Source organism: Haliotis rubra, unplaced genomic scaffold (genome assembly GCF_003918875.1).
Source record: "Haliotis rubra isolate DU_JTF1 unplaced genomic scaffold, ASM391887v1 Scf170, whole genome shotgun sequence".
Classification (NCBI taxonomy): domain Eukaryota; kingdom Metazoa; phylum Mollusca; class Gastropoda; order Lepetellida; family Haliotidae; genus Haliotis; species Haliotis rubra.
In genome coordinates this window covers 667836-682955 of record NW_025765670.1, presented here as the reverse complement: position 1 = coordinate 682955, position 15120 = coordinate 667836, and the positions used below count along the sequence as shown (strand labels likewise).

The 15120-nt window shown below is 41.3% G+C and overlaps 1 protein-coding gene across 1 annotated transcript; it reads right to left on the bottom strand.

Annotated features, from left to right (window-relative positions):
* Positions 1–12552: 12552 nt before the first annotated feature.
* LOC124272548 (homeobox protein vent1-like) lies at positions 12553–14823 on the bottom strand. Its single transcript, XM_046707758.1, has 3 exons — positions 14424–14823; positions 13628–13959; positions 12553–12828 (listed from the first exon to the last, which is right to left on the bottom strand). Exons 1-3 carry the CDS (start codon positions 14821–14823, stop codon positions 12553–12555), a joined length of 1008 nt encoding a protein of 335 aa, XP_046563714.1.
* Positions 14824–15120: the final 297 nt, after the last annotated feature.

Below are 15120 nucleotides of genomic sequence, written 5' to 3'. Positions count from 1 at the left end.
TTGCATCTGGAAGCCGTTGCATTATTTATATAGCAATAGATACTGGATTCGTCGCTGGTAAAGATATCAACATCAGAACCAAGCCTCACGTATAGCGTTAAGAATAAGGAAATTGAAATAAAAAATGAACACCATCTTCCATAACTTTGAAACGCAATCCGTGAGTGAGAGAAAGAGTTGGGTAAAACGCGGCTTCAGAGGATGATTTAGAGATTTAAAGTGCGTTTCCGACATGTGGCTTATTACGGCTCTGAGCAGTATTCCAGTTATACCAGGGCTGCGGGGTAGCCTAGTGGTTAAAGTGTTAGCTCGTCATACCGAAGATCCAGGTTCGATTCCTCACATGGGTAAAATCCTCTTTTTGATATCCTCCATCGTTGTATGGCTGGAATATTGCTATAACCATATCAACTAACCCGGTTAACGTTAAATTACGGCGTGGCTGCTTATTGTTGGACGAAACCCAGAATCGATGCACTTCTTTGTACTTGAAACCTCTGCACGAAATTTTGTTGACAAATCTAGATTATGCTTAAACCTAAACTTGCCTCCATTACACAACATATCACTCCAATAAGGATGGAATGGGAAGCCTGTATCTTTCGTTTATTGGCGACATAGCTTCGTATATTGGCGACTTCATCTCGTGTATTGGCGCCCTACGTTCAAATATTGGCGCCCTTTACTGACCTGGTCCTAACGCTGAATTCAAACAGTAATACCTCCATTACTGAAATACAGAAACAAAAACTGTTTTCATCCATTTATTACATGTCAAATGTCACTCTTGTACCGTCGCGTTCAACAACAAATTGTACAGTTTGAGCATTTGAACATTTGGTGTCTTGACGTCTCTAGGGGTCGGAGACGTGAGGCGTTGGTAAGCTAGTTGCCGGCACAGGGGCGTGTCACGCTTAGAAACAGCGTTAGAAAGACATATAGGTATATAGACCCTACCCTAGTACTATATAAAAGGATCCTTTTATATTGTACTAGGGTAGGGTCTATATACCTATGTCTTTCTAACGCTGTTTCTAAGCGTGACACGCCCCTGTGCCTACAATCACAAAATTTCTGTTTAATTTTCCGTTGCTTATTTATCGAATGGAAACAATTTAATCAACATATGTACAGTGTCGTGAACTCCTTTAACAAGGCGGCCTATGGGATTGTGCATTGTAGAACCATAGGTAAGTTGATAAACGTGATGTCATTAGTTAAATAGTGGTCGGAAAATTGAACTGAAATTATGTGCGCAGAGATAATTTCAAATTTGCCAAAGAAACATACTAAACTCAATTCATGAAAATTATTCATGCTACACTAAAATAACATGTAAGTCTATGGAAATGACGTCAAGTGTCCGCATACTTTTTGCAGTATCAACATTCCCTGCCATGTTGTAAATCCTATTGACGTTGTGGTTTCCGAGGCATTAAAGCTAAAAAAAATGGAAAGGGGGTGGTAGGCACAGGCCCTCGTGTCTTTGCGAGGATTAAAGATTATTTAAAAAAATATATAAAAATTTGAGATGACCCCCCGATTCGAAATGCTTCACAGTACAAACCATTATGACATAATGTATATGTACTGTGAAGCATTTCGAGTCAGGGGTCATCTCGAAAACAATATTTTATTTATCTTTAATCCTCGCAAAGACACGAGGGCCTGTGGTGGTGGGGTAGTCGTTCGTCATACCGAAGGCTGCTGTCCATTCCCCACGCGCGTACGTATATAAGGCCAATTCCACAGATGTCAAGTTTTTAATTTGGTTGAGTATATGTGCATAATTCTATGCATGCATGAACCAAGTCAGATGTATGCTGGTTCCTACTCCGGTGGCATTCGTTATCAGTCGCCTCTGTCCGTAAATACCATTCGACTCGTCCCGGTAAGTTACGAGTGGACACGAGTCAGGCGCATACCAAAATACCTAGACGTTATACCTATTTAGTACAACTAGCCTCTCTCCCTTCAACCTATACGAAACAGGTTCACGCACAATTTTGACATTTGATATTAGACATTGGAGAACTGTCACAGGAAAGTTTTATTTTGGAAAAAAAAATTCCGATTGGGCAAGAACCAGGATTCAAATTGAAAAGTTAATCTGACACGTTTCCGGGGGATAAACGTAACTCAATCATTTTGATATCATCAACTGCCATCTGATCTGTTTGAAATGCGATCATTTATGGTCATTAAATATCATTGTTTGAACGTAACACAGGAATGACTTTCTGGTAACTTCTGGAAACAGTTTACTCTTTTGGTAATGCAGTCGGTTGTACTTGATCAAATACCTTATATGCTTGGATAATAAATTTATGTATAGCTTGGAGCTGTTCGTGAAAATAAATTGTAAACCCAAAGCGGAGACAAAGACACCCATGTTTGTCGTAAGAAGTCACTTTTGTGATCGGGGGATCAGACTTGCAGGTGATGAATAAACATTTCAGCAAATAACTGCCAGATGTATACACCTAAATATCATTTCCTCTGGAAGCAGTATTGATGACCAGAGGCTTCTATACAGAGAACCTGTAAATTTCCCAAATACCCCAACTGTATTTCAAATGAACCAGCTTTTGTTTGTTGTTTAACTCGGCACTCAGCAATGTTCTTGCTAACAGTGAGTGAGTGAGTTTAGTTTTACGCCGCTTTAGCAATATTCCAGCAATATCACGGCGGGGGGCGCCAAATGGGCTTCGAGCAGTGTACCCATGTGGGGAATCGAACCGGGGTCTTTGGCGTGACGAGCAAACGCTTTAACCACTAGGCTACCCCACCGTCCCTTCTTGCCGACGGGGCAGAACATGCCTATATATCCGTGAACACCTGGTGTCATCACTGATTCATGTAGTTTTCGCCACTATTTTTTCGTTTTGAACACAACAGAATCTGTTTCACTGGACAATCGGGACCGGCTATTCTGTCGTTGATGTTTCATGTTATTTTGTCAAGCTTACATTCCCACGTGAGAAATGGCGTTTTTTGTGCTTGTTTGTAAGTTGTTAACAGCTCAGCAATTTTCCACCTGTATGACGTAAGCCTGTAAAGAATCGAGCTCAGACAAGCAAGTGATTGACCTAGGTATTTGGGAACCGATGACATGTGTCAGCCAAGTCAGCGAGCCTGAACACCCGATCCTGTTAGTCGCATCTTACGACAAGCATGGGTTGCTGTAAACCAATTCTCAGATCTTCTCAGGCAATGAAGGCATCCGTCGCTATATCACAGTATAGCAAATGAGACACCACGTGTATATTGATGTTTTACACGTGCGTTAGTGTTGAACAGGACCATTGTGCTAGAAACTCTCATGGCTGAATGAATCGTCCAATAATTATGCAGGTTTGCAGTTTCCTGATTAACAGGGCCGGAAAAGCAGGGTTTCACATATTTGTCATATTGATGTATCACACATGTGTATATCCAGGGAGTGTGCAATATTAGTTTCGTCAGAACGTACATCTTAAATGATATACTTGAGTGCCGTCGTACAAAGCATTCGTAACGCCATGCCGTTAGGTATAGAAGTTAGCACTAAAATCGCTTTGTACAACCGCACCCTAGAAAATAAGTTGTAATATTAATGATTCCGTTTCACAAAGCTATCGTAGCGCTACGACTGTCGTAAGGAATAGACGTTAGCACTAAAATCGCTTTGTACAACCGCACCCTGGAACATAAGTTGTAATATTGACTCCATTTCACAAATCTATCGTAGCGTCACGATTGTCGTGCCCTCAACACTGTAACATAGACTTACGACAGTCGTACCCTCAACACTGTAACATACACTTACGCCAGTCGTGCCCTCAACACTGTAACATACACTCACGACAGTCGTACCCTCAACACTGTAACATACACTCACGACAGTCGTACCCTCAACACTGTAACATACACTCACGCCAGTCGTACCCTCAACACTGTAACATACACTCACGACAGTCGTACCCTCAACACTGTAACATACACTCACGACAGTATTACCCTCAACACTGTAACATACACTCACGACAGTCGTACCCTCAACACTGTAACATACACTCACGACAGTCGTACCCTCAACACTGTAACATACACTCACGACAGTCGTACCCTCAACACTGTAACATACACTCACGACAGTCGTACCCTCAACACTGTAACATACACTTACAACAGTCGTACCCTCAACACTGTAACATACACTTACGACAGTCGTACCCTCAACACTGTAACATACACTCACGACAGTCGTACCCTCAACACTGTCACATACACTCACGACAGTCGTACCCTCAACACTGTAACATACACTTACGACAGTCGTACCCTCAACACTGTAACATACACTCACGACAGTCGTACCCTAAACACTGTAACATACACTTACGACAGTCGTACCCTCAACACTGTAACATACACTCACGACAGTCGTACCCTCAACACTGTAACATACACTCACGACAGTCGTACCCTCAACACTGTAACATACACAACACTGTAACATACACTCACGACAGTCGTACCCTCAACACTGTAACATACACTTACGACAGTCGTACCCTCAACACTGTAACATACACTCACGCCAGTCGTACCCTCAACACTGTAACATACACTCACGACAGTCGTACCCTCAACACTGTAACATACACTCACGACAGTCGTACCCTCAACACTGTAACATACACAACACTGTAACATACACTTACGACAGTCGTACCCTCAACACTGTAACATACACTCACGCCAGTCGTACCCTCAACACTGTAACATACACAACACTGTAACATACACTCACGACAGTCGTACCCTAAACACTGTAACATACACTCACGACAGTCGTACCCTCAACACTGCAACATACACTCACGACAGTCGTACCCTCAACACTGTAACATACACTCACGCCAGTCGTACCCTCAACACTGTAACATACACTCACGACAGTCGTACCCTCAACACTGTAACATACACTCACGACAGTCGTACCCTCAACACTGTAACATACACTCACGACAGTCGTACCCTCAACACTGTAACATACACAACACTGTAACATACACTCACGACAGTCGTACCCTCAACACTGTAACATACACTTACGACAGTCGTACCCTCAACACTGTAACATACACTCACGACAGTCGTACCCTCACCACTGTAACATACACAACACTGTAACATACACTCACGACAGTCGTACCCTCAACACTGTAACATACACAACACTGTAACATACACTCACGACAGTCGTACACTCACCACTGTAACATACACTCACGCCAGTCGTACCCTCAACACTGTAACATACACTTACGACAGTCGTACCCTCAACACTGTAACATACACTCACGACAGTCGTACCCTCAACACTGTAACATACACTCACGCCAGTCGTACCCTCAACACTGTAACATACACTCACGACAGTCGTACCCTCAACACTGTAACATACACTCACGACAGTCGTACCCTCAACACTGTAACATACACTCACGCCAGTCGTACCCTCAACACTTTAACATACACTCACGACAGTCGTACCCTAAACACTGTAACATACACTCACGCCAGTCGTACCCTCAACACTGTAACATACACTCACGACAGTCGTACCCTCAACACTGTAACATACACTCACGACAGTCGTACCCTCAACACTGTAACATACACTCACGACAGTCGTACCCTCAACACTGTAACATACACTCACGACAGTCGTACCCTCAACACTGTAACATACACTCACGACAGTCGTACCCTCAACACTGTAACATACACTTACGACAGTCGTACCCTCAACACTGTAACATACACTCACGACAGTCGTACCCTCAACACTGTAACATACACTCACGACAGTCGTACCCTCAACACTGTAACATACACTTACGACAGTCGTACCCTCAACACTGTAACATACACTCACGACAGTCGTACCCTCAACACTGTAACATACACTCACGACAGTCGTACCCTCAACACTGTAACATACACTTACGACAGTCGTACCCTCAACACTGTAACATACACTCACGACAGTCGTACCCTCAACACTGTAACATACACTTACGACAGTCGTACCCTCAACACTGTAACATACACTTACGACAGTCGTACCCTCAACACTGTAACATACACTTACGACAGTCGTACCCTCAACACTGTAACATACACTTACGACAGTCGTACCCTCAACACTGTAACATACACTTACGACAGTCATACCCTCAACACTGTAACATACACTTACGACAGTCGTACCCTCAACACTGTAACATACACTTACGACAGTCGTACCCTCAACACTGTAACATACACTTACGACAGTCGTACCCTCAACACTGTAACATACACTTACAACAGTCGTACCCTCAACACTGTAACATACACTTACAACAGTCGTACCCTCAACACTGTAACATACACTTACGACAGTCGTACCCTCAACACTGTAACATACACTTACAACAGTCGTACCCTCAACACTGTAACATACACTTACGACAGTCGTAGCGCTGCGAGAGTTTTGTGAAACGGGGCCCAGGTAACTCCCACATTATTACGTTATCCTACGATAGTCGTAGCGCTGGGACGGCTTTGGGGGACCGGGCCCAATTTATGACAGAATCACAAAGAACGACTGTCCATTCAGTCACAACACCTCGTAATGCCGGTCCTTGTTAGTGTGGACACTCGTACTTCTGGGAGATTACTGTCGGGAGTCTACATTAAGATTAACACATCTGTTTTATATACACTTATTGAGGATAAGGTTATGAATGAGTTTGTTACCTCGTGGACTTTATTGTTGAATAGAGAGGGAGGCAGAACTGGTTTGAATAAACTTAGACTCTATAAGCATTTTAAATGTAACTTTATTACAGAAAATTATATTGCCTTTAAGGTTTGGAGGATACTCAGCGGCAACCTTACTGGGGTTGAAATCTTCACTCTTCAGTACAGGAGATCCAATCATGTATCAACAACAACAAGTGAATCTTAAAACATTTGTGACAAACGCGTACCTGGCCAATCATTATACGACATCATTGTTTTGTCCATAAAACGGCATTTACAAATTCAATGAACGAGACAATTCCTTTTAAAATGTGTGCATATTCAGTTGATAAAATGTATCAATCATTTTCATTAAGATTGTCAGTTTTACTTATAAGGTTAAATTAATCACTGTTCATTAACCTATTCGTATGAAATAACAATTGATATTGGATTGCACATATATATAGTAAGAACTAAAGTACGTGTTGCAGGTATGCCGACTTTTCATCTTCTAACACTTGTGTAAAGGTCAAACATGTCGTCACATTGTCCCACCTAAGTCATACTAATTAGTTAAAAAATAGATACAACAATTCCAAAATAAGTCTGTTTCCTTATCAGAAACATGCCGAGTGGGGCATGTCCCACCGTGGCCTCATGTAGATGTCAAAGGCAGTTAATCTCACGACTTTGATGACAGTGCCTTCCTTCCCGTGTGCACTGCTGACCGCCGCACATTGCACGTCATGTATTAGTTTGGCATGAAATGCATGTGGACCCGTTTTTTGTGTAAATATCTCTTCATCCAATGACCCAATCGATCTCAAACTGTGCAAGTGGATGTTTTGTCAGACAACCTAATCACATTGTAAATCACCGATTTTATGCATTTGTATTAAAGAATCTGTCTATGTAACTGTCAACAAAATAAACAGCAGACCGCAGACTGCTTGCAGAGGGAGGGAGCCAATGACCTGTAACAGCGGCAGTGTTGGGTCATAAAGGTAAATGCACGTGCAGTTCATGATAGTTACCTGTGCACTGCACAGTGATAGACCGTTTGGATCATTCACATTGACTACTTCTAGCTTTCATCATGAAAGATTATTCAGGTGATGCTAAACGTTTAATTAGAAATGTGTTGAATTTTTTTTAAAAAGAGAGCAAACGTAGCAAACCGATTTATAAGGTGTCGGATTACATGAAACGTACAACTGTTGCTCTTGGCATGAAAAAAGAACATCGTGCTAAAAATTGTGAAAAATAAACCAACAACCAATAAACAAAACCTTGTACAAAAAGGTAGGCATCCAAAGTTAGATTCTTTTGACATCAGGGTCATCAGAGATGTCATTCGCCGGCTATTTGCTAGAAATGAACACCTCTTTATACCTGTCACGTGCATAGCTGACCTACATCGACGAACGTTGACCTTTATGACCCAACACTGCCGCTGTTACAGGTCATTGGCTCCCTCCCTCTGCAAGCAGTTTACAAAAAAACGGGTCCACATGCATTTCATGCCAAACTATAGATACGATTATGTTATTTAATTACTCAAATTTCATACATAGTGGGTGCTAGTCATGATTACACAATGCCATTTAGAAAGTGGTCAAATGTAACATACATGTAACATGGATGAAATGTAACATACATATAACATGGATGAGGTGAGGTGAGGTGAAATTGGGTTTTACGTCGTGCTTGAGAATATTTCGCTCATATGACGACGTGCATGCGTGTGTATGTGTATGTGCGGCTGCTTGTACTAGGCCAGACTTAAGCTGGTTTTATAGTGCTAGCCCACTGAGATACCATGCCGCAGTGAAGCATGAATACCCCACTCAGACACATTATACTGATTCCAAGCCGACCAGTCCTTGTTGTACCCATTAATGCTGAGCGCCAGGCAGGGACCAACAAGTACCATATTTTAACGTCTTTTGGTATGACGCGGTCGGGGATCGAACCCGCGACTTTCCGCTCTCCGGGCGGACGCTCTAACCACTACACCACGGAGGCGGTCTAACATGGAGGAAATGTAACATACATGTAACATAATCGTGTTTGCATGGTCCTATTAGACCGCGAATCAGATATGTTTAAACTACAACAGCCCGTGTATCATTATGTCCATGTTGAAATAAGTAATTACATGAATAATAACTCCCCCACCCCTCATACATACATGTCAGTTTTGTGATCGACCCCATAAGTACTGCAGATCTGCAATTTGTGCAGAACATGGGCGATATTAGGAAAGTGCTGCAAATCTTTTAAACCCAAATAAACGAATGGTGAAAACGCTTGCCTTACATCAATCGATAAATATTACTTAGAATGCTAATAATTTCACACCAAATGTATGTTTCGATAAGTGGACAAATTTGTCATCAAACAAATGACGAGAAGTCAATCAATTTTTCGTCCGTGATGTAATAGTAAATCATGAAATATATTTATCATTTATTCTTGTAAGAATAATCTTAAAACGTATCTATTTTCAATGCAAATTAAATTTGCATTTATGGTTATATTTCACAAAATACTGAAAAAGTACAATTTTTTTATCATGTTTGCTGCTTTTTATACAGGATTTTAAAAGCACTCGACTATCAGGGTTATCCTGAGCAGAATGTTAGTGGCCGTTCAAATCACAGTTGGGACTGCCAGGTGTGCGAGAAAGGATGGAGACGGCACAGCACATGTTAATGAATCAATAACTTTGTCGGCACTTAAGCACGTGCCTCCCTAACACCTGTCTGTCCCTTTCTCTGCACTCCTCCTTCGTTACAAATAGTGAACTGTGTCAAAATTTTAATGATAGTTTGTTAAACAACTTTTTTAATTTTAGGACATAAATTCTGCAAACAAATCACAGAGTTGGTCTGATTTTTTTATTATGATCCTTTTTTATTATGATCAGCGTTTCATTGAGTATTATATGTTTCGGCGTGTTGGAACGAAAAAAAATGTTTTTTTCGGTGGGTCGGCAATAAAATTAGAAGGATCGGTCGGGCGATGGGAAACACAGAAAATATAAATGCTGCTCTATTAAGGCACACCGTTTGGTTGGAATAGCCCGACATGACTGTTCAGAATAACCCGACAAGGGTGTTCAGAATAACCCGACAAGGGTGTTCGGACGAGTCGACAAGAGTAAAAGAAATTTACAAATTTGACTGTGTGATATATCTATCAGCTGCAGCATTGGTTGACATGATTTACTTGCCATTGTGCGTGAATATGATTCCCACTGAACGGTTCTTTGTTAGTATAATCTATTGCTTCATTAAATGAAACACAACAGGAATTAGATGTGATATGGTGTTCGCTGTAGGGTCGGGTCGGACTAGCCTTGAACTATGGCTACCTTATATTCGTACAACAAGACGTCAACTTTAGCAAAGGCCTAAGGTTAAGACTTACAGAGGTAAGGTAATTTAGCGCTAAGGCTGTTTGTACGGTTACGGCCTAATACGTCGAATTTGGAACAGTCAGCAGTGCCGATCCGTCGAATCATGCTTGAGTGGTTCTGGGTTCATCAATCGAATTTCAGACCGTGTTAACACACTGGGACTTGCCTTTAGACTGTTTATTGTTAGCATTTGACCTATGGTGCAGAAGTCTGGTCTTTCGAAAACCTTGAAATTTTGGAGAAAATTCATTTAAAATTCTTAAGACTCATTACAGGATTAAGAAATTCAACCCCTCGTTTCATGCTGTGTGGGGAACTAGGAAGATTCCCAATTAGAATCATGATTTATAAACGTTTATTTAACTTTTGGCACAAGTTAACTTACCAAGAAGGTGTTTTTAAGCTTACGAACTTAATTTACAAGTATTTATCCCTTCAAAGATCAATAGATAAAAAAGATAATCCCTGGCTCTCGCACGTTAAAAATATATAAGACAATACTGGACTCTCGTATGTTTTTGAAAATCCCTCAATTTGTACCACCCAGTGGCTGGTCTCAAAAGTTGAACATATTCTTAAAGATCAATTTATCCAAAACTGGCACAATGACATTATTTCTAGTCCCAAGGGTATACACTATCAGCACCTAAAGCCATTTCCCAATTTTGATGTATATCTCCTCCTCCCAAAACGGATTTCTTTACCATTATTGAGATTTAGAACATGTAACCATAGTTTTACCTATTGAGACGGGCCGCTGGTATAATATTCCAAGGGACGAGAGAACGTGTCAACTATGCACTTCTAAAAGCATCGCAGATGAATACCACTATATTTTTCATTGCAAAGCATTAGATACTTTGAGGAAAGAGTATTTACCCTCCCACCTAACCTCTTTTCCCAATGAAACAAAGTTCACGAAAATATTATCTGTAAAAACATCTCGAGACATAGTAAATCTATCAAAATATATCCTACATCTATCATCTCTTGTCAGAAAAAAAATGTTAATATGTTGTTTACTGCCATCTTGAATTTGAATTTGTATTTGTAGATATGTTTACAATATATGCTGTTGTACCACCAAGGTGGTTTATGAGAATAAAGAATTGGGAGAGTCTAAGTTCATTAATTAAGGGGTCGGCTTGTATGGTGTGTCAGAAACAGATTACTGTACTCGTGTCTGTCAGATACCAATTATCTTACAACTCGTTGTTTCAAAACGTATTTAAATCGCTTTCGCTCGTAAAGTACGTTTTGAAACAACTCGTAAGATAAATGGTATCTGACAGACACTCATTTAGTAATCTCTATATCTAACGCAAAAATATTGTGCTTGAATGAGTTTATAGAGTTCATAAATGTTAACAGGTTATCAAATTAAGATGACACTACTCCCACTTAAGGTGATACTTCAATTGCAAAATAGACCAGATGTTTGCTATGCGAGTAGCAGACATCATGGTCGGTCTGTTGTCAAGGGTCATAACTTTTTTTTTGTGTGGTAACATTTTTTATGACGAGTCGGTACGTTCTAGGTTCTAGTCGGCGGTGTTGTTTTTTTTATTTTTGGTCGGCAATATAATTAGGGTCGGTCGGGCGATCAGAAACACAAAAAATAAAAATTCTGCGCATATGAGTAGGCAAAGATAGGTACAAAAGTACAAAAATAAAGAGAGTCAAACCATCAACACCCCTTGTGTCATTTTTTTTGGTATGATCCAATGTTTTGATAACTAATTAATAGCTAAGATCACAGTGCTCATCCGTCGAATGCATTTTACTACTTTGAAATCAGAAATTCGACGGATCGGTACGCGACCGTTTGTACAACCACACCCAGATACATTTTGTTCCCAAAAGCCACCCGTTGTGATTACACAATGCCTTTAGAATGTTGTCATATGTTATATTTGGGATTACAATTTGTGTACTGGCGATAAGGTGGTTTAAATCCCAGATGGGATTCATCCAAAGGTACAAGAATCTACACTTTACTGAGAAAGTGTAATCCCAAATATAGCATACGTTAGATCCATTGGTTGCACTTAAAACATAAGTACATTTTGTCATTACGATTTTAATCGCGTAAACATAAATAAATATATGTACAGATACATACAATTGGTGAAATGACATCAGAATTCACACAGTATCCCCTTCTATCGTAAGATTCCCACTTCCAGCGAAATTGATGTTCATTCCGTAGTGGCTGACGATACCATTTCCATCCTTTCTGGTGCCTTAGCAAATATGTACATCAGTCTCTAGTATATAGACAACATCACTATTCACAGGACTACTTTACAGCGTCAATGATGTAAGCACTTTAAGATGACATTCGCCTTCATTCACTGCTGAACGTACATCTGGGGGTGGAGGTAGGGATACAGGTGTGGGGGGTACCCGGTCCCTGGGTACATCATTAAGGGGGACGGGGACGCGGCGTAGGGGAACATCGACTTGGGTAAGGCTTGATGGGTTGATTCAGCGGGAGATCCCAAGGCTCCTGTCATCATTCCGTACGGGAACCCCATGGGCATCACGGGGAAGGGGTAGGGAGGATTATACGCGATCTTGTCCTCCGCTCGACGCTTGCATCGTGCGCGTTTGTTCTGGAACCAGACCTGAAAGTAACACAAAATAAAAATGATAAAATGTCGGAAACATTTTACAATCTCATACTTGACAACCCTCACGCATTTGGCTTGAGACTCACGCATGTATTTCTCATGCTCTCACGACACAACTGATAAATCTCACAACAAACTGGGTTAGTATGAACAATTAAAATTAAAATCCGTTAAAAATCACACAAATGAGATTGAACACATCGTTTTCAGAGACTTTTCTATGTGCCCCATGGCATGTCAAGGTGTTTTCTCTCTTGGAGTTGGAAGCTCTGCTATCAGTGTAAGGTTTAGAAATAGACATCTTGCGAGATAGTGGAACATTATATACCATTGCTCATGCTGGAGTGGATTTAATGCTGGTTTTATAAGTATTCCTGTCATATCGCAGAGTGTCAGCTAAATGCAGGGGGTAGCCATGGTGATGCATGTCTCAGACGTTTGAAACCCACGAGCACGGGTATAGTACTGACAAACATGGACACCCATGTTCCTGGCGCACCCAAGGGACACAACTCTGATATCGAATTGCAGAGACGACTGGGCCAGCTACGGCGTTTACGCTGATATAGAAACAATATTATCTTTTTGTTGTTGTTTTGTAAAGTTGGCTGGCTATACCGAATTTGAACCAAAAAGATCGCATGAAATAAAAACAAATTGTCATTGAAAATTACGACGCCTACATCTGATGGGCACCAGAATCGATGTAATGCTAAGGAACATGGGCACCAGCATCGATGGTATGCTAAGGAACTATTCTGTAAAACATGAAGCAATGAATAAGGATCCTTACCTTCAGTCTGGGTTCCGGGATGGACAAATCCTTGGATAACTGTTCGTATACTTCATGTTCCGGGTAGGGAGTCTCGAGGAAGATCTTCTCCAGCTGTCGCACCTGCATGGGTGTGTAGTTGGTGCGGTTGCTCTTCTTGTCCGTGACGGTCTTGTATGGGTGGGGACTCGTTTCGCGATCCGTGGAGCTGTTGGACTCGGAGATGGAGCTGTCGGAGATGGGAGACTCCGGGGAGGACGTCAGGCTACGTCGTGGACGTGCTGGAGACGGGATCCTCTTTGGCGGGTCGTCTACGGAAAACGCATCTTCCTTCTTACACAATACTGTGGTGTCTGGATGAGAAGTTACCATGTGTTATAATTAATAAGCACCCGGTGTCTTTAGATACATCCGCTTAACGCTTTATAACCACGCGTTCCGTTTCATGAACAAATTCAACTAGGTATCTTCACAGTCATTATTAGATTTGTTCCAGGGAGATGTTTTAAAAAACGTGGATGTTATCAGCAGAGTAACAATGTATACTTTATGAAACCTTTTCATGAATATTTTTCAAACAAATCATACGATTTTTAATTTGTTTATAAACAAATGTTATTATTCTGTTATGAAATATAGAAATTATTCCTGTTTCTCGGAATATTGGCAATGGGATATCCTACTTAAAGCCTTTCCTCGTCACTCCGGATACCCGGGTTAGACTCCCAACCTGGGTAGAGCGTATGGAGCCCATGTCTTGTGTTCCCCATTATGATGTCACTTAAAAAACACACAAAACTTTAATCGAAACTCTTACCTTGATATTTTCTCTCATCAGTGGCTCTATTTGGAAACACATGGACACTCGGGTATGTAGGGTAGGGGGACATCTTAGGCATATACACTGGTCCAGGAAACACTGGGGTGGACGGGTGGACTTCCGGTTTCATTGGTCCGGACTTTCCCAAGAGATCATTAACACTGAAAGCTGTTTTCCGTCTGGGTGGTAGGTCAATGCGGGTGGGTGACCGATGCAGGTGACCAGTCGGGGGATATTGTTCCGGGGACGACTCGGGGGTGATGGCGGAATCTGAGCCCTCGCTGTCGTCTGCTGTTTGGCGCATTGAGTTCATGTTCACAAGACGTCTCAGCATGGGCTGGACTATAGCGGAAGTCCGTTTTGGGGTGTTTTCGGTTTTCAAACCGTCCTGATACATCTCTGACAGTGGAGCAGGCTATCAATAAAATAAAACATAATTAGTTTAATGACAATGGGCGAAAGGCGCCATCTATACAACAACAAAACAAATGTTTTACATTGGGACAGTGTGAGACTGAAAGACAAATAAAAACAAGAGACCATATACTGATCTATAGTCTGATAGAAATACACGAAATAACCATGAGTAAATTTATCAGTGGTATCAGTTGAAAGTAACCTTACTTCAGGTTACTGAAAAATTGAACGATTCGCAATCGACCCTGTCTTCATTACCTAATGAATTTAAACAATT